At 38.5% G+C, this 19,544-nt stretch overlaps 1 protein-coding gene across 3 annotated transcripts; it reads right to left on the bottom strand.

Annotated features, from left to right (window-relative positions):
* Positions 1-519: 519 nt before the first annotated feature.
* On the bottom strand, positions 520-15,175 carry LOC146333266 (homeobox-containing protein 1-like). 3 transcript variants are annotated; one of them, XM_084721697.1, is made up of 10 exons: positions 15,006-15,175; positions 9,181-9,681; positions 7,054-7,139; positions 6,819-6,929; positions 4,591-4,747; positions 4,400-4,482; positions 3,566-3,661; positions 2,988-3,082; positions 1,685-1,768; positions 520-1,484 (listed from the first exon to the last, which is right to left on the bottom strand). In XM_084721697.1, the coding sequence occupies exons 2-10, from the start codon at positions 9,678-9,680 to the stop codon at positions 1,155-1,157; spliced, it is 1,542 nt and encodes a 513-aa protein (XP_084577823.1). In that variant the 5' UTR covers position 9,681; positions 15,006-15,175; the 3' UTR covers positions 520-1,154. The 3 variants fall into 3 exon arrangements, with proteins under 3 accessions (XP_084577823.1, XP_084577833.1, XP_084577843.1); XM_084721707.1 differs by having other exon boundaries at positions 2,988-3,079; XM_084721717.1 differs by having other exon boundaries at positions 2,988-3,076.
* Between the last annotated feature and the right edge of the window lie 4,369 nt (positions 15,176-19,544).

Below are 19,544 nucleotides of genomic sequence, written 5' to 3'. Positions count from 1 at the left end.
GAACAATAATAAATGTAACAATAAATTTAAGTAGTTCAAATTCATTCATTTCAAGTGAAGTCAACAAAATCAAAATGCTCACTCTGAATTGGTGAACTTTAGACATCAAAATTCAGGATAAAAATTCTAATTTAATGTTCTGTCAGCCATGTGATCCAAGACAGTTGAACAACAAAAACTACTTAAGTTGTGTTTTTGAAATTTGAAAAATTAGCTGGCTGAAATGTCAAAGAGAGTCAGTTGTGGTTAAATTTAACTCGGTTTCAATTTTAATTTTTATTCAGTTGTTCACAATATTCAAAATCATTATGGCCTCTCTTTGCTTCCATCATGAGCTTATATTACCAGGGCAGGGGATGAAGGAGTGAGTTTTTCTCTTTCTTTCTCCCTTTCTTACATTTTCAAATCATCTTCGGCTCACAGAAATATTACCAACAAGCTGTGACCTCGATGATACTGAGCTTATTCTGCTGTTCTTCTCACTGGAGGGGATTAACAGCAACCATCTGAAATATGATAATCTGTGATGAAATGTGCTACATAATTTTAAAATAATCAGCTGTAACGAACTTTCAAATTCATGAATTATCTTTTGAGGCTGTTCAGTTGTGTGTGTGATCACAGTGCAAGACCCTGAAACTATTTGAACCCCGTGTCAAATACAGTGTTGTCCTGCTGTGAAAAATGCAGAAATCTGCACAATGCATCAAGTCCTGTTAGACAGTTTCTATGGAAGATTTCAAATGCCTAAATAAAAGCAAATCAACAAAGTGAGAAACAAACCTTGTTATACTGTATGCTTTTCCTTTCATGTACACCTCCACTGCATAATTCAATAATTCATGATTTATGTCACTTTCTCGTTTGATTTGTTTTTATTTAGGCATTTCCATACTGCTGGGGAGCACTTTAACAAATAAAACTTTATCATCATTATTATCAGTGTTATAATATACTAGTAATAACTATAAGAGCGTAGCAGAGCAGGTTGGTGGTTGGAGGTAGGGTTGGGAGGTATCTCAGGATTGGAGTTTACACGACTTTTGGTCATTTTTTTCCACTTATTACATTCCTATAAAATCTGCTTGCATATGAACACACCTCTGATCCCGTTCCATTCATCACCCAGACAATTCCAACATCCGCTGCCCCCTTCAGTCGTCCTCCAGCGTTTCCGTCTTGATGTCATTCCCCAAACTGCACCTGGCCCCATCCACCTGATTGGCTAGGGCTTGGTTGCTGTGATTGACGTCAGCTTTCTCCAAACCGATTGGGTCCTGGGGCTCAGACAGCGCGCTGTGGATGGTGGGTTCGTCCTGGAGGGAAGGTGAAGGGGGAGACCAGGACACGCCTGTCAATCTGGAGCCCTCCGCCTGAGGGCCTGGCCCTGACACTAGGGAACGGCCAATCAGAGAAGCGCCCCTCTGTCCAGACAAGGCTCCTCTGCCCAGGGCAGAGAACCAGCTGGGGAGCAGTGTGGGAACCTGAGCGAGGAAAGGAAGAATGCAGGGAAGAGATGAGTTTTATCTCTTTGAATTGAAAGTTTTTGCTGTAAATCTGCCACAATTTTTTAAGGCAAATGCAGCTGTAGAGGTAATACGTGTGAGTATGTGTGAGTATGTGTGAGTGCGTGTGTGTGTGCGCGCGTGTGTGCATGTGTGTGTGCGTGTGTGCCGGGCTGTACCTGGGTCGGAGAGGACAGATCAGCTCGACTGAATCCAAACTGCCTGGCTGTAGATCTCTTGTCAAATAAGGTCACCTCACAAGCCTGTGACAGAGCAGCACAGAGGTTTGACAATAACCAGGTCTACTGTCATAACGCTGTGACCTCTGCCTTCTTTATTATTCATTATGTTAAATATGTGACTATGTGATGTAAATTTAAACAGGTTACATAAACAGGAATTAAAACAAAGCAGATTTCATAATGTTTAACCAAAATATTCACTGTTCCCTGCTGTTCCACACATTCAAATCTTTGAGCTGGTCAGTGAAATACAGTCATCATCTGCTGTCAATGTGCAGCTTTATAAGAGACTTTGTGTGCTGAGGAGGAGCTGTGGTCACACTTTATAATAACCATCATTAATAAATGGTAAATTTGTACTTAATAACACTGTTAGTAATGCTAGAATTATGTTATATAGTTATGTTATTTTATAATTAACAACATGAAATAGTTGATAAATTATGTTTGTGCAATAGCCCATAAGAGACCATCACAGTTATAGAATGATTAAATTAATAAACTTACATTGTTTATTGTTGCACACCTTGTTGCAACATTTAATATACTTTATTTAATATATCGTTTTATTTGTAAACTTTTAAGAAACCATTACATTAGAGCGATAGACCAGATATCGATAACACTTTGTTAAACGTTAATAATTAGTGAGTGAACATTATTTGGATGACTATTATAAAGTTGCAACTAATGATTATATTATCTTACACACTTATCTACAAAACATACGCAGTTGAACTCGCATAAGTTACATATTTACTTTCACCCAAAGCATATTTTCTACCTAAACCTACTAGAGTAGTTTTATGCCTTTATTTTGAAAGTCTACCTGCATGTTGCATATTCATTACTGATAAACTGACAGCAGAGCATGCATGTACAAAACTGACACTAGAGGGGTACCTACAGTGTCATAGTTTGAAGCGTAGGGCCCTGACCAACCTCTCAAACATTCCTCTTATTTGTTGTAAATAACGATTATCTGGATGGTTATAGTAAAGTTGCAACTGATGTTTATTATAATTTGTAGATGGTTAATAAATACAGTGTAGTGCATCTATAAACACCATTTGAAAGGCTATTATAAAGTTGTAATTGCTTAATAAATGGCTTATAAAGAACAGGCAAACATTATTTGAATGTTTGTTAGCAATAAAATAGCTAATATACCATTTATTAATGATGGTTATTATAAAATGTTATTGGGGCTACAACTCAGTATGACTCTGTATTAGTTTACCTGGTCAGGGAAGTCATTGCCGTCCACCTCGTCGCTGTTGGACTGACCTCCTGGACTTTGAACCTCGATGCCGTGACTCTCCAAGATGGCTGCTTCTTCAAAAACACAAACCTCATCATAGCATATCGACCTCAAACAACAACACACTCATAGTTCAGAGGCCAACAGAACAACATCTTGCTGCTGTTGGTAAAAATCATACGAGTGCAAACAGAAGATGTGTTCCTCACTGATGCCCAGGTGTGTGTGAAATTCTACAGCTGTGTTTGTGATGAGCAGGATGGCATCTAAGTGTCAGTGGGGTGATACAGAGAGCAAAGAACATCCAGCTGGTCAACCAGGATGTTTGCTGAGCAGTGAAAGCCTTATGTGTGTTTATTGATTTATTTAGAGACTGTTTAAGAAACCAGCTCAGCACAAGTGGATATAAGGTTCTTATGGGAGGACAAACACTGAGTTGATATCGAATACCTACTTCCTGTTGACTTCTTTAGCCACACTAGGACATATTGTACATATAACTCCAACATCATCCACTACAGGTAACACAAACACTCAGAGACAGAGGTAGACATTACCAATATTAGCGCGCCTCTTGATGTCTTTGCGGCGGTTGGCAAACCAGTTGTAGACTTTCAGAGATGTAACCCTCTCCAGATCAGACAGCTTCTTTCCTGTAACACACACACACACACACAGATCAGAGGGCTGAAGGTTATACAGTTATCCAGCTGACATTACAGATAAATGCTTTAATGCTGCTGCTTAATTATCCGACATATTTAAATTAAGTCGAGGGTTTGTGCTGATGGGACCCTTCTAGTTGCCTTGTTTTGATTGTTGCAACATGACCAATAGGTCAGTAAATCAGTACATCAAATACATAAATATACCATTATCTAATAAATAAAAACATCAAACATCAACATCAAATAAAACCAAATCAATTCTGGATAGAGCCAGAAATCACTTATCACAATAAACAAAAGAAGTTGAAAGAAAACTGATAACAATTTGCAATCTTGACAAGTGGACATTGTGAAAGCATCGAACATCATAACACTATCTGTTGAATGTCAGTATGCAAAGCAATGGACACAGCAGAGGGAGCAAATTCATTTGCCCTCAGTAATTACTAAATGGGATAGTTCATGGATGATTTAATTTCTAGAAATATCCACATCGTTACATTTGAACTCTTTTATCAAAAGACACCATTGATTGGCTATGTGCCCTTGAGCAAGACAATAAACCCTCATCCTCCCACTCAGGACAAGTTGCTACTGTTAAAAGAGCTGAATGTCTACCTTGGTTTTGTGAGGCAAGTCACTAAAAGTGAAGAGTAAAACAGTTTAATTAATCAAATAAAAGTTTGCTGATGATCAAAAATTATATTTATATTCTGTGTTTACCCGGTTTCTGAATGACAGCATTGCAGGCGGTGGCGATCTCCTCTCTCTTGGCCTCATCGGGGTACTGGTTATCACTAAAGTAGCTGTGCAGACACAAACACACATTATTGTTAGATTTTCAGCCATTCCATACCTCCTCTTCAGGTTCCCTCCTCCCCAAACTTCCCGACAGCTCATCAGCTTCTCCTCACCTCTCCATAACAGCCAGACACTCTTTCCTCCAGGTGAACCTGCTCCCTCGCCGCAGACGGAAGCCCGTAGGGGCGGAGCCAAATGGAGGCGGGGCTTGGTGCCAGTCCATCATGTCGTCCAAGGCCAATGGGGCAGCTCGCATGGCAAGAGTGGCACCTGAGGTCACAAACAACGAACAGCATTAGCAGTAAAGTTGATTTTCATTTCAGTGCATCACACACTGTGATCCTTTAGGCCTATTCAATTGGTGGCCTGTGGGCTGAATCCAGACCTTCAATCACCTAAATCCAGCCTTTTGATAATTTATAAATATGATTAAAGTATATCTTTGTGATTATATTTAGCTAACCTGCTAACATTTTAAGTTTATGTGTGCCTGTATTGTTAATTAGAAGATTGTCATTTTATTAATCTGCAAATTAGCCTATTCATTGGTTATGTCTGTTGTTTAGCACAGACACTCTCATTTTAAAAAGTTTGAATTCGGGCTGTTTACAGAGGGAATTTAAGAGAGTCAAACTGAATGAAAAAAAAAGATATGAAGTACAACATTATGTTTATTAAAACAACAAGCTACCTCTAATCACAATGTATGAATACTTTCTAAATGTGACAATGAACAAAGTGGACAAAGAAGCAAAAGTGTAAATTGTTTTACACACATTTAAATTCCAAACTCTACAGGTATCAGGTCCTTGGCACTTCACTTTTTTCAAATCTGGCCCTTCTAAAAAGTAACTGAATAGACCTGTTTTAGACAGTGTCTTAGCTGAATGCTGACTCAAAAGTAGAGCTGCAACCATTAATCGATTATTAAATTAATTGACAACTATTTTGATAATTGCTTAATTAGTATGAGCGATTAAAAAAAAAAAAAGGTAAAAATTCTCTGATTTCAGCTCCTTAAATGTGAATATTTTTTGGTGTCTTTACTCCTCTTGCAGCACTACACTAAAGTAAACTGAATATATTTGGGTTGTGAGTAAAACAAGACATTTGAGGAGGTCATCCTGGGCTTTGGAAAACACTGATTTATACCATTTTCACCATTTTAAAATAAACAACTATTAATCAGTTAATCAAGAAGATAATCAACCTATTAATTGACTATGAAAATAACAGTTGCAGCACTACACAAAAGCACTTTTCTAGTGTTTCTCCATCATCAAATGTCAGTTTGCCTCAGTTTATTCAGAAAATAGTTAGAAGTACAAAAGTATAATCATATTTGACATAATGCAAATATGTGAAATGGGATATCCTGATAAGCTATGTGAAGATTGAGAATAGAGGCCCAAACACTAAGCAAATAGTAGATGAAATATGTTTCCTAACATGTTGTCTAGATTTGAAAAATAGACACTAGTCTTATACAATAACATTTATAATCTACAGAAAACCCAAAAATGTCTGTCTCAAATATAATAATGAAACGAAATCATTATATCTTGTAAATTTACTACAATTCTTTGATGTGTGCACAGTGAATAATCAGTTTGTGAGGACAAAGTGACCCACTACACTAATTTATTTTGGAGCATTGAATCAATGAAAGAAGTCACTCAAGTTAAAGCACCACTCCAGTCTCCACCCCCGCCCCCCCGCCCCCCGAGGGAGGACACAGGCAAACTTAAACTCCACTGTACACACTGTACAGTCAATTATGCTGGTCTCAACTTAACACAACTTAGTCATTGTTCAATCACAGAACAAACAGTTTACAGTCTTTATTTCTGTAACCAGGGATGTTTCAAGATGGTCATAAAAAATACACACCATGGCTTTCTTTTCTGTCAAAGACATCTTTAACTCTCACAAACACTGGAACCCTTCCCTCTGCTGAAAAATTATAGCTCTAGAAGGATTCAGCTCCTTTGAATTCATTTTGCAATCACTGCTCTGAATACTTATGAGCTGAAATTATTCTTAGGTATCTGCGTTGTCGATCTTTGCTGTCCAGAGACCTACTCAAAGAGATTCTGGTGTTATGCAATGGACATACAAATTATTCATTGTAAACCATGGTTTTAATAGGTAACTAGCTGTTCTCATTATGTTATGTGCTCAGCCATGGTTAAGTAACTGCAGGTGTTACTGAAGTCTGCACTGCCAGTTATGCATTCAGAGCAGCTGGCTGGTTATTGAAAAACAGGTTATCCGTTTAATTTCACAAGTGGAGGACTGGCAGGAGATGTAGGTCTGATGGTGGACTGGATGGTGGTCTTACCAGGGTTGGTCTTCTCCAGCTGGTACCAGCGGAAGAAGGCTCGTTTCTTCTGCTCACTGAGGTCTGATCCCTGCTGCAGGAGCCAGTGGGAGATGCGACTCTGGCTGATCCCTGGAAGAAGAGGAACGGGGTGAGATCTGTGTCGCCAGTGGGGCCGATGCTTGCTGACATGCCAACTCTTTCTGGTGCCGATTCAGCAGACCTGGTTGAAGTGACAGATGAAGTTGATACTCACCAGTTACCTGAGCGACCACAGCCTGGGAGATCCGCCTGTTGGCCAGGAAGGACTTAATCTCCTCTTTGATCATAGCACTGTCCCTCCTTCAAGCAGAGAGGAGAATATACAGTTTACTTCAAAGAGACAATAAATGTTCACATCTCCAACAACACTTATTGTATCGCACAAGATAACCATCACTGTAATTAAACCAGTTGGAACTCTACAGTCTTCATAAATATGAATGGCAGTGGGTGCTGAAGATGAACATGTGCAGGAATCAGAGGCCACATCCTGCTATAATATTCGCTTCTCTCCTTCTGGTTTGATTTTCACACACCCTCAAATCAATACCGCTCTGATTGCTGCTGTCTGACTGCAGACTATAGATGAGAGGCACAAGTGTGAGTGTGTGTGTGTGTGTGTGTGTGTGTGTGTGTGTGTGTACAGTATATGTGTCAATGTGTGTATCATATTCAGATTCAGTGTGAGCTATAGGCAGGCTTGTTGGCCATCAGGGTCTCTGCATTAACACCTGTTCTGCAGTGCAGCGATCTACTGTAAGCCTATTATGTGGCCAGTGGGTTCAAAAATACAAAATAGACAATACAAAATACACACATATATTCTGATAGCAAAAAGGATCATAATTATGACCTTAAATTATAGATTAAGCTAGAATGACTGCCATGCGGTTGTATGCCTCTACTGACCAGTCAAGCTGCAGTTTACACCCGTCTGTCCATGTATGTATGTGGTGAAAACTTTAAAAGGAACTTAAGTCTAGGTATTAGTGTTTTTTTGTTTTTGTTTTTTTGGCAAAAATGGAAGGCAGGGCTTCGTGCCAGTCCAATGGATTACAATGTATAATTTCAAGACAAAAAAATGCTGTACAGAGGACTGTACTGATAGAGATCTGAACACTGTGATGTCACAGTGAAGCTGACCTTTGGGATATAAAATGTCGTCATTACATCATTTTAACTCATTAGAGATTTGTGTGTAATTTTGTCATAATTAGTGTATTATTTCTTGAATTATGGCCAAAAAAATATTTTGTGAGGTCATATCGACCTTGAACTTTGACCATCACATTCTAAATCAGTTCAAGTCTGAGTAGACATTTTAAAGAAGTTCCCTCAAGGAGTTCCTGAAATATTGCTTTCACAAGAAGGGGAAAAACGGACAGACAGGAAACCCGAAAACATAATGTACCAGTGTGGAGAAATAAAAATGTGATAATGATATGTGTATATTGGCCAACATTAATCTTATTTACACAGCCCAAAACTGGTTCCCTTAAATTGGCATTAAAAAGGTATAATATACAATGTTTTTCCAAAAACAATGCATAGACTCGTATAAACATAATCAATTTCAATCACCACTAATCACTAACTAGAAGTGTGGGATGAAAGCTGTATCTGCAGAGACACTGCCTCCTCATTTTCTTATTATTTTGCTGTGCTCGGGACATTTTACCATCCCAGAACATCAGTATTTGACGTCCTGGGAGTGAGGCTCAACAATCAACTATTATATTGGTGTGGTGTTTATGAGCAGCTTGCACAAATTACATTGATTCTACCTTTAACAGCTGCAACCAAGTCATGTACTGTGCAGGACATTTTAAATATCCTTGGCTCTATTGTCTGGTGGACAAACTATAGAATAGTGAGCTATAAAACATACCTCTGGCATTTCTGTACTTCAGTTTCATTTATCATTTATATCAGGTGACATATATACTGATACAGATATATTTGCAATGAGCTAATATCAACTGTAACGTCAGCCTGGCCCATTTATTGGACAAGCTCTACGACTATCAGTTGCTATTTTACAGACTTAGGGGATTTTTGTGAGAATGGGCATCAGTCCACCATGTCCATGCTTAATAAAGCATTTTATCAAACAGGTGGAATGCTGGTCTATCTTTGGTCAAGGCCCGCCTGGGGTTGACTCATGTAGCATGTGAAAGACAATGTCATATTTAAAAGCTTATATAACAGTTGTGCTCTTTATCAGAGGTGGAAAGTTAACCAGACAAACATTTGCCAAATCAACCAGTTATTTCAATATTTCGAATAACCTTCAAAATACTACAACTTGGTACCTAGTGAGATAAGTCCTGTGTGGTCTTACCTCATTAAGTCCTCCACCTTGTCATCAACATCTATGTCCTCTTCACTGGTCTCAAACCCGTAGCCTGGCGCTGTCACGCTGCCACTAACCACAGCAAGAGGAAACCGGGGCGGAGACAGCTTCCCATTGACAGTGACTAGACCGTTCTGAGCTACTGCTGCCATGGCAACAGGTGAGGCTACTGGGATTGGTAGAGGTGGGGAGGTGGTGTCGAAGTTGTTATTAGGTGACAGTGAGAGGCGGTTGTCTGGGAAAGTTGTCTGAGTTGCGGTGGAAGTCATGGAGGAAGAGGCGGCGACGGCGTTGGAAGAAGACAAGGAAGACGAGGGAGGCATGTAGGAAGGTTTATGGGACAACTTGTGTCCATGTCTCCGGTCCAGGTGGTCCAGGGTGTCCAGGGCGTGGAGGACCTCCGCCTGTGTGATCCCTGTCCTCCTCAGCCTCTGGAGGAGGTCGATCTGCTCGATGGTGAAACGAGGCTCCTCACACTGCTGGAACATCCTGGAGGAGATCAGAATGGCAACATTAATACAAAGAACATCTGCAAAAAATCCAGCACTTTAATTCAAGTGTTGTGCTCTGTTGTAGAGATTTGAAACAGTGGTACACAAATATTCCCAGCTTGTAAGATAGAGCTATTGGTCTGCAACATTCTGTAGGGAAATACATACCTTGCATACATTACTTATAATACATTATTAAAGTTCTGCCTACTGGAGAATAAATCTAGTTAGATCAAATACCCCTCTAAAATACTTCTTGTAGGTTATGCCCATGATCAAATTAGACTTGATTTTCTCTTGCAAGGAGGAGCCACTGTATTTTAGACAGCTCAGCAGCTATAAGGACTCTGTGCACTAAACACACACACATTCTAGTCGATACAATTTAGTACAGTTTACAGTGTATGGGCTATTAATGGAGTATTGTTGTTCCAATGTTGCACTGAAAATACAGTGCTTAGTTAGATATAGTTATATGTAGTTATAAGCCAAATATCGTGTTCTCCAAAGCAGCCACACTCTTTAAGGAAAAGAGTAATTTACCTTGCAGAAGTCACACAATAACACAAAGAAACTAACAGGTCAAGGCAGTGGTAGATAAGCATCTGTATTCTGCAAGGTAAAATCCCAACTATTCCTTTAAGGTACCCTGTGCTATTTTTGGCCATTAGCCTATTATCACTGAAGTGCAATTTTTTTTTTACAGTTTAATCTATTTATAAGGCAGGATGTGAATGACACATTCACATGCTGCCATGCTGCTGCTGGTTTTACACTGTTCTGCTGAATGACAGTTGGTGGCAGTAACACACCAGAGAAGTGTAGCAATCCACCAACCAAGATAATGAAGAAAAGAGCAGTAAACATGGACGTAAACAATGCAGAGTTTAAAATATTTTTAACAAACAAGGAGCTATGGAAAAACAGTTGGAAATGCAAAACACGTTTCTTACACCTCAAGGATTCACGCAATGTATTTTGGTGACAAGTACTGAATGTAAGCATAATTCAGTCCTGACTGATTATCTTGCACATCATGTCCAGTACATGTATGCATTGTTTTCTGTGATCCCTCATGCTTGGAAGCACAATTTGAATCCCACTCAAGACAAGTGGACTCCACTAGTGAATACAATAAAGAATACATTGAGTGCCTACTGCACAAAAATTCTAACCACACAAACTGTCCTAATCTGATATAATCTAAATCTACATGTTCCATTTCTGATTAACTGATCAATTTTTGCTTATTAGTGACCCCTCTCTCCACACTAAGCTTCACATCCATGACCAATAACACCGATGAGACCATCACAGAACAAAATGGAAGTGCAGTCACATCTGTTAGCTTCCTGCCTGCAGATTTACTGCACACATACACACACATACTGTATACACACACACACGCACAGTAAGACATCAGAGCTCAGCAGCTGCTGTCCAGATATGAAGCACATTCCTCCAGTCTAAACAAGGCTTTTATTATAGTGCATTCCTTTTCAACCCCAATAATCATAAAATGTTGCCTAAAATAATGCAATGTATGGTTTCCTTTAAAAACTAAACCATGTTCCGGTCAATGTGGCTTTAACATAAAAATGAATTGTTGTTTGCCATCTATTTTTTAGCATATTCCTTGTACTTTTAAATGTGCACTGGTTTTGTGTCATTTTTGAACTGCCATAACAATAGTCGCTGAACCGAAGAAACAGAAAGAGGGAGAGCAAGAGGGGAAGATAAACGAAGAAATGAGATAACACATCTGTCTGAATGCTTTTTTTTCTGCTGCCAAGAAGAAAAACAGGCCGCAGCATAGAATCAAAGTCAGCAGACATGTCAACACTTATATAGAGGGAGGGAGGGTGAGGGCGAGTGTGTATCTGTGCTTGCGTGTGTGTGTGTATGTCTTGGGAAAAATGCCAAGAAAAATTTACATCTCAGGCAGCCAAGCTCCATACTTTCTCTCACTGCTGCAGAGGATGAGTCACGCTGTATAAAGTTAGACTGATACATAGGATCGATACAGGACTGCAAAAGTATGGCAGAATCATCATCTACTATTGTTCTCATTTTGTAATAACTGATGAATAACATTTTGCTGCAAATGAACAATTAAATGACTTTAATGTAGCATTTATTAGGTCTTGTTTACAGTGTTCCTGCATTACTATTATTGTAGTTTAGTTCTTCCAAATCTGATGTAATCAACACTCAAATCACTTCATGATTATTATTACTGTTAGCACAACTACAGCACAGAGGCTCAAAAAAACAATCTGTGGTTTATGCAAAATTTCTCTGCCCAAAGTGGAGCATACAAGGAAATTTAAAGTATAAGCAACACCTAATCAAAAAGTGACTAAATTACAGTTACAATTTTTCCCTTGTGCAAGCTTTGGTCAATTTCAGTTTTTATGCCTTTATTCAATAGCCCACCGCAGAGAGAGGACAGGAAATGAAGAAAGAAAGAGATGGGGAATGACATGCCGCAAAATATTTCTGGCCAAATGACAATTGTTGCCGTTCATGGTTGACAAAATACATCAACAATACATATATTTTTCCTCTGGCCTGTAATGCTATTTTTCCATCTGGTTTGTTTTCATGTGATTAGTCGCCTCAGCTGTAGAGATTTCTGCCTTAATTCAAATATAATGGAACTAGATGGGTGTTCAAAGCACCAAAAAATACATTTGAAAACAAACAGCAATGTCTTTTTCAAGAAATCATGACCTAGTTAGTCTACAGACCTTGTGGGGAGCAGTTTCATGTAGAAACTACTTTCTTTCTATGGTATAAAGTACTTTAAGGACTGTACCGTGTGTGTCTGTGTGTGTATTTTCCACATGCAATCTAGAGACAGAATGATCAAAGGAAACAAAATGTATGTGTAAGTAAGTGTAATTTGATTGGTTCACATAAGGATCAGTGTCGGCCTTGCAAAAAAATGTATTGAAGCTGCACCTACTTAAAGAGCAAGAGGTGCTGACTAGAATGGGCATCTGTCATCTCCTGTAACATCTTAACATCCCCAGCAACATTTGAAAAAGGGAGAGGTAAAACACACTAACACTACTTTTGGCAGGAAATCAACGTTCCTTTAAAAGGTGCTCCTATTGTATAAAGACACAGTGGATTCTAGATGCACAATGACATCATGTGACCAAGAGGCAAACTGAACTTTTCCTTCCTGCCCTAAGAAAAGAATCAGGCTCATTATTTATCAAAGCATAGCAGATAAAAGTGTAGTGTAACCAATCCAAAATGCATCTTTCCTCCAAAGCAAACAATAACAGGGCAGGAAAATCCACCATTATTTATTGCAATTGCAGTGACTGCCAGATCAGTTTGAGTTGAGCTTTCCGTTTTTTACACTGTCTGGAATGAGGACCAAGCCAACTTGGTGGTCAAATTTTCTCATCATGGCTACATGGTACATTAACGTTAACATCAGCAGGGCCTTTGGACCTGCCGCACTCGCTTTGGTAATAAGATAACATCAGTACAGAAAGAACAAGGTACCTTATCATCAAAGTACTCTGAATTTTATCTTGTACTTTTTGTTATTACAAAGGAGAGATAACATCATAAAAATATATCAGAATATTTTGGAAACCATAAAAAAATAATATAGCATGTACCAGTTATAAACTGATGTTGGCAGCTTTGGAAGTTCTGGTGGTAAATGACATTAGCTCAGTGGTTAAAAATATGGGGGAAAATATGGAATGAAACAAAGCTGAATTAATGTGATTTCTGTAGGGGAACTGAACAAACAAGAGTTGGCTGATGCTATCATGCCAACCTTTATTACACTAGAATTCAACCTGAATCCCTTCTTCATCAGTTAGTTCCCCAATTATTGTTAATTATTGATTTTAAAAACTTGAGGAGACATCGGGCATGAACTTTTTTGACCTCTGAAACGAGGCACGCCAGAAAATGTGAGAACTTTAAGAAATGCATTAACTAAAGAGTTCAGGATTTAGTGACCTGACAGTAAACCAGCAGAACGCTAAAGCAGTGACTGTGTGTTACAGTACGCGTGATTATGTGAGGCTGAGAAAGGGTATGTGTGCAGGTAGGGACAGAGGGACTAGTAATCAAATAGTGCTGACTGGCACTGCTCAACTCCTTAAGAGATTTCTGCTAAGCAGCAACAGCAGGAAGTCAACGTTGGCTATGAATGCATGGGCACACAAACACTTGGGATGATACTGTCTGACTCCAAAAGTAATGTGCCCTTCCATCACACTCAATCCTGAATGCCTTCCAGCTCCAGGTGCTGCTCTGTAACTAAACTTGACCTGACCTCTCCATGTAGCAGAGATCTTTTCAACAGTATCCCCAGAGAATAATGGAGTCATATATCAACAAACTCTCCCAACTGTCTGGTTGAGGCTTCACCATCCGGTTCACTCCTCAAACAAACTAAATAACACAATGCAAGGCCGGGCTCTCAGTTTATCTGTGTTTGGCCAAATTAAGTTCATTTTTGCTGTACTTGAAGGCGTTAATCTAATATATAGTTAAACATGTTCAAGATAAACTGTATTCCTAAACCCAGTGACCTGCCCTAGGTTCTAACCAGACGTGGCACAAAGTGCAGCCTGTTTGTAGACATGTGCCAGCTGAGCACACAGACAAGTCATTTAATTACAGTAGAGAACTTTTTAACTGGCCTAGGAACCCAAAATTTAACAAGAAAAAAACAGCTGGCTCATGTGGCTGCTGGAAACTACACTGTAGTAGTCCCAAATGCCAAGGGAGCCGCGATGCAGGGTGTTCTCTTGAAATGATCGACCGAATCCCTTTGAAAATATGTGGATTTTAATGTTGCCTTGCTTCTCGGAAAATTGGCATGCCCGATAGAGGGTGTCTTAAGACGTTTTATGGATAACGAGGAGCTACTCCTTAATTCGGCATACATCTTAACAACTAAACCATTCTCAGCGCATTAAACCAGTACATTTTACTACTGGTGCGCCTGTTGTTCACCGTAATTATTGCACTCCACGAAAATACAATATATATCGCGGTAGCGAGCATTGTGGACCAACTGGAAAAGTTGACATTGTGTTTGATTAAGTGTTTCTTGGTGAACTACGTCCACGCCGAATTACAGACTGGCTCTTTATTATTGAGATAACACCGTTAATATCAGTTTACATACAGTGAACATTAACCGCCAAGTGAAACGCCGCAGCACAGCCGAAAATTTTAAGGAGTTTTCAGTTATCACCACACAGACAGAAGGAAATGTATCGGGCTAGCAGGACCGTTTTAAGACAGCAGTAGTTGGAGCAGCGGGACTAAACTTACCTTAATATTCCAGTCTTAGAGCCTCCACAGACGTTTCTTTTACCATATATCTATCGCCTTGGGACGCCAGTACACACGGACACGGACAGTTTTCCCAAAATGTCTCCTCTGTTTCTAATTGGGTTTCAATCCACCGTCAGACAGATTCGCCTTTTGTCCGGCAGACAGGCGCCATGTTGACACAATGACGCAAGGAACGACGGGAGTCGCAGTTTACTGAACTTACTGTACTCACAGAGATGCCAGTTTGTGAGGTACAACTCGATACAACACATATTAAATACAACAGATCCTTTTAACAGCAGCCATGTTGTTATTAAAATAGTAGTATAAACACAGGTGTTACTATGACACGAATTATGAATTAAGATTCTGTAACATTTGGTCTAGCAGAGACTTTCCAGTGAGCCAACATGCACAATATAAGCAGCACCTCGATTCTTTTTGACCTGAATGGAACAGAACTCTAATTTGTATCCAAGGTAAAACCTGTGATTACAATATCATTTCATGTCAAAATGGCCTCTGTGACAGAGATCTACAGCAGTGTTTCCCAAACTTTTTTTTTTCTGGGGACCCGCTTTTTTTAAAAAATGACAAACCACTGTGACCCAATTTGCCATAGACCTTATCAATAAATTCTAGAAAGTGTTCCTTTGTGCATAAATGAATGTTCCTGACCCTATTTTAACTGCCATTTCTGCATCACCTTATATTATCTTGACACATTATTGAAAACATACACATTAAAATTTTAGAAATTACAAATAAATTCATTTAGGCTGAGTTTACAGACCATCTCACTGTTTTTATTTCCTCTCACCAGGAAAACAACATAAGGCATTTTTGCCAACTTCATAAATGAGAAAAAATAAGTGTATTTAGGCAGAATTAACAGGGTCTCATGTCTTCCTCTAATCAGTAAAACAATATACACATTTTAAAAAATAATAATTTTGCTCATGGTCTTTTTTATTAGGTGATCCAAATAAAATCTCCCATGACCCATCCTGTGGCTCCTGACCCAGTATTTGGGAATGAGTGCTCTGCCGTTGAATTTTATGGTATTCAGCCTTTGTTGACTGTACCAGAGAAGTGTTGATTCACTGTATGGACAATGAAGCTGCACTGTAGGATGTTTGTAATATTTTGTCCACCCAGAATTTTTATGTCACTTAGTTTGCTTATATCTCAGAATGGTTATAATATGCAGCTTCAGAGCCAACTTTCCATTACTTTATATTTATTTATTCACACTGTAAACATGTAGGCAACTCTCTTAACACACACATTACAACTAGTTGACCGTAGCATAAAAGCTCCCCAAGTGCCTTTTCTGTCCCCAGAGCTGTAAAACATGGGACCAGACAGAGGTGGACACAATGTTGCTCCTGTGACCTTTAAAAAATTGGAACCAGGTCATAGTTTCTTTATGAACCTTCGTGACATGAGCATTTTCAACAGTGGGACAGTATTTCACCATGGTTGTTTAGGATTAGTTTTTTTTAAACTATTGTCACAGTAACACTAACTCAAGCAGCACTTGGACAAACCATTAGGTGATTGTAGGGTATTCTGGTTGACCACTGGGTCATTTGGGCTGCTATAGAGCTGCTCTGGTGTGACTTTAGGGCAAAAATGTCCCATTCGGTCAAAGACAAATTGTATTCTGGTTAAAAACAAGTTTGACAGACAGAATTTCAGCACACTGAACAAAAAGCACAGGGGCTGCAAACTCTTCTGGAGCTGACTACAAGTTCCCATAATTTTCTTTTGATAATTTATTATTTTTCTTTGTATGAGTATATCTGTTTTTCTCGCAGCCAATGTTTTAAGGCTGAACAATAAATCAAAATTTTATGGAGATCTGCTATTTTCAAATCGCAGAAGGAGCAATATTTGTTAAAGGCAAAAATGTGTGTTAAAATACCATTTTAAATTAAACAGAAGAAGAAGCAGACCCCTGCAAAAACACACCATAACCATTTTAATGTCTTTTTTAATGAGAAAAATCAGGTAAAAATGATCATTCCCTCTAATATGAATTAGATATTTTCTCAAAAATCGTTCAGCCCTACTGTGTTTAAAACTTATATGTGGGTATTTATCCTCCATTAATGAGTCATGAAAAAATATTTTCTCTTTTTTTCTGTGTTATCTGGTGTTTGTGTTTCTTTAGTTTCCCCTGTCATGTTTATCTGGGTCATGTGACTGCTTCCCATTGGCTAGTGCTACTATATAGGTGTGACTACAACTCTGTTTTATTTATTCAAATCCCTGAGGAAGACCTAGAGGTCAAAACATGTTGGTATTATAAATTATTTAACCACAATAATAAAGGCTGTTTCATTCATGTTTCATTCTTTGTCTTCACCATTTATTTTTAGAGTGCCTCGATTGCCCTCCTATGGTCTTATCACGCTTTACCCAGAATGCCGTGAAGGTGTCAGAGGGACCAGAGGGAACCTAGCTATAGATCAGTGGTGCTTGTGCTCATTACTCAGAGTCCTACTGGTTTGCATTCTAGCTGCCTAATCAGTGACTAATAAACACCTGGGAGACAATAGGAATACAATTATCACCCTGGTGTAGTTAGACAACCTGCAGTGTGCTGACTGAGAAATATTGTGGTATACAAGGACGTATGTGGTAAACTATTAACAGACTATATATACTGACTCCAGGATGATATTCAGGAGCAAACACTTACTGCTGAGTCAGCATATGTAGAGCAGTTATGAAACTTGCTGTGAAGCAATTTTGATTTGACAGACAGTGGTCTGTTCTTGCAGGAACTGAGGTAAACTCAGTAACAGTCAATCTGACCTCTGGACACATTTACTGATGAATTTGTTCTCTCACTGCTGATAATTTGGTAATCTATGTGTGTCTAAAAGATATTATATATTGCTGCCTTAAGGCTGACAGATCAGATTGCCAAATTGTAGAGTAGACTGGTACAAAAAAACATTCTTTCTATTCTCCATCCAAATATGAAAAAGCAAAAAGTAACAGTACATGACTTTGACTGAGGGACTAGAATATTGAAACCTGACTATTTATTATTTGGCTTGTTTTGGTTTGATTGTTCGAAACAAGTTCACTTTAGTTGGTTTTATTGTTTGAACCTTTTGTCTTCTTAAATATTTCAAGGAAACCTGTGAACACCATGTGAATTGAAGCATGTCTATGCAAGTTTATTATATGGCTTTGTTAATTACTCAATACTACTCAGATACCTTGAGTGCCATTTTTGGCATTGCCAACGACTTGGATTTGCCTAGGGCAAAACTGAACGTGTTTGCCTTTACCTCCCTATTAGCCCGACGAGCTATCTTACTTAAATGGAAGGATCCAGCCCCGCCCTCTCATTTACACTGGCTTAGTGACATCATGTCTTGTATGAATGTAGAGAAAATCTGTTTTACTACCGGGGGAAAGCGAGGAAAGTCTATAAAATGTGGCGCCCCTTCTTGAAATTTTCTGAAAAACCCACTACAGTAAGAAACCTTTTATTATTTTTCTTTTTCTCTTTTGCTCTTAACAAAAAATATATTTAGTTCGTTATTTATTTAATTTATCTTTTTTTGACTTAGTCATTTTCCTCTCCCAGTACTAGTTGTATGCAGATATCTCTCCTGTATTGATATTTTTTAATTCCATGCCTGAGAATAGACAATGTCAGTTATGATCGGCTGTGGCTGTCTGCATGTTTGATGTTGCATGCGAAGCTGGATGAGTCGGGATTTTGTTGAATGTTGTTCAGAAAAACAAAGAAAAAAAATTATTTCCCTGTGTAGTTACTGTTTTGTCTATTATTGATAAGCAATAAAAAGAACTTTGAAAGAGAAAGAAATACTCAATTATGTGCAATTACAGCATTCTAAGGTCTGATATTTCTGTATAACAGACTGTTGCTATGGACACAGTTTTAATCATAGACTCTGGAAAAGCCAAAAAAATCACTGTTAAATCACTGAAATTATCTTAAAATGAATATTTGGTGTCAAATTATTAAATTTCTTTGGTACATAACCATCTAACAAACAGAATAATGTACAGTGAGCAGTTCACTATTATGAACTGCCTTATAAAATCATTTCAAAATTAATATTGTATGTCACATAAATGTATGCCAGTGTTTTTTGTTTGTTTGTTTGTTTGGTAAGTAACCATGTAATAACTGGGATAATCTACAGCAATTAGGTCTCACTCTACATTATCCCCTACATGATCTATGTTTCTGTTTGTAGTGTGTTGTGTGACACAAAAATCCCACTTCCCACACATAGTAAAGTATACCTTACCTTATGTTGCCTTACCTTAAAATAGTATGAAATTAAAAAAGCACACAGAGTGATAATATAGCTAATGAAACCATACACTTCCTGTAGTATGTTGTTGATTCATTATTGTATGTTTTTTGTCTACATTATGATGCCTTGTAGGTCAGGACAGGCCTTATAAATAAAACTGAAAACCTTAATGTCCCGTATGTAAGATTAAGGGGGATTTATTGGCGGAATATGGCAGAAATGG

This window comes from Lutjanus erythropterus, chromosome 1 (genome assembly GCF_056507025.1).
Source record: "Lutjanus erythropterus isolate fLutEry1 chromosome 1, fLutEry1.hap2, whole genome shotgun sequence".
NCBI classification, from domain to species: domain Eukaryota; kingdom Metazoa; phylum Chordata; class Actinopteri; order Lutjaniformes; family Lutjanidae; genus Lutjanus; species Lutjanus erythropterus.
Note: the sequence above shows the minus strand (reverse complement) of the source record. Positions and strands in the feature narration are given on the sequence as shown.

Excerpts from the sequence above, each read along its gene's own strand:
- LOC146333266 (XM_084721697.1), bottom strand. The coding sequence starts at position 9,680 with ATGTTCCAGCAGTGTGAGGAGCCTCGTTTCACCATCGAGCAGATCGAC. Across the intron at positions 7,140-9,180 it reads AAGGTGGAGGACTTAATGAG|GAGGGACAGTGCTATGATCA; the intron begins GTAAGACCACAC and ends CTCTGCTTGAAG. Across the intron at positions 1,769-2,987 it reads GCAATGACTTCCCTGACCAG|GCTTGTGAGGTGACCTTATT; the intron begins GTAAACTAATAC and ends GCTCTGTCACAG.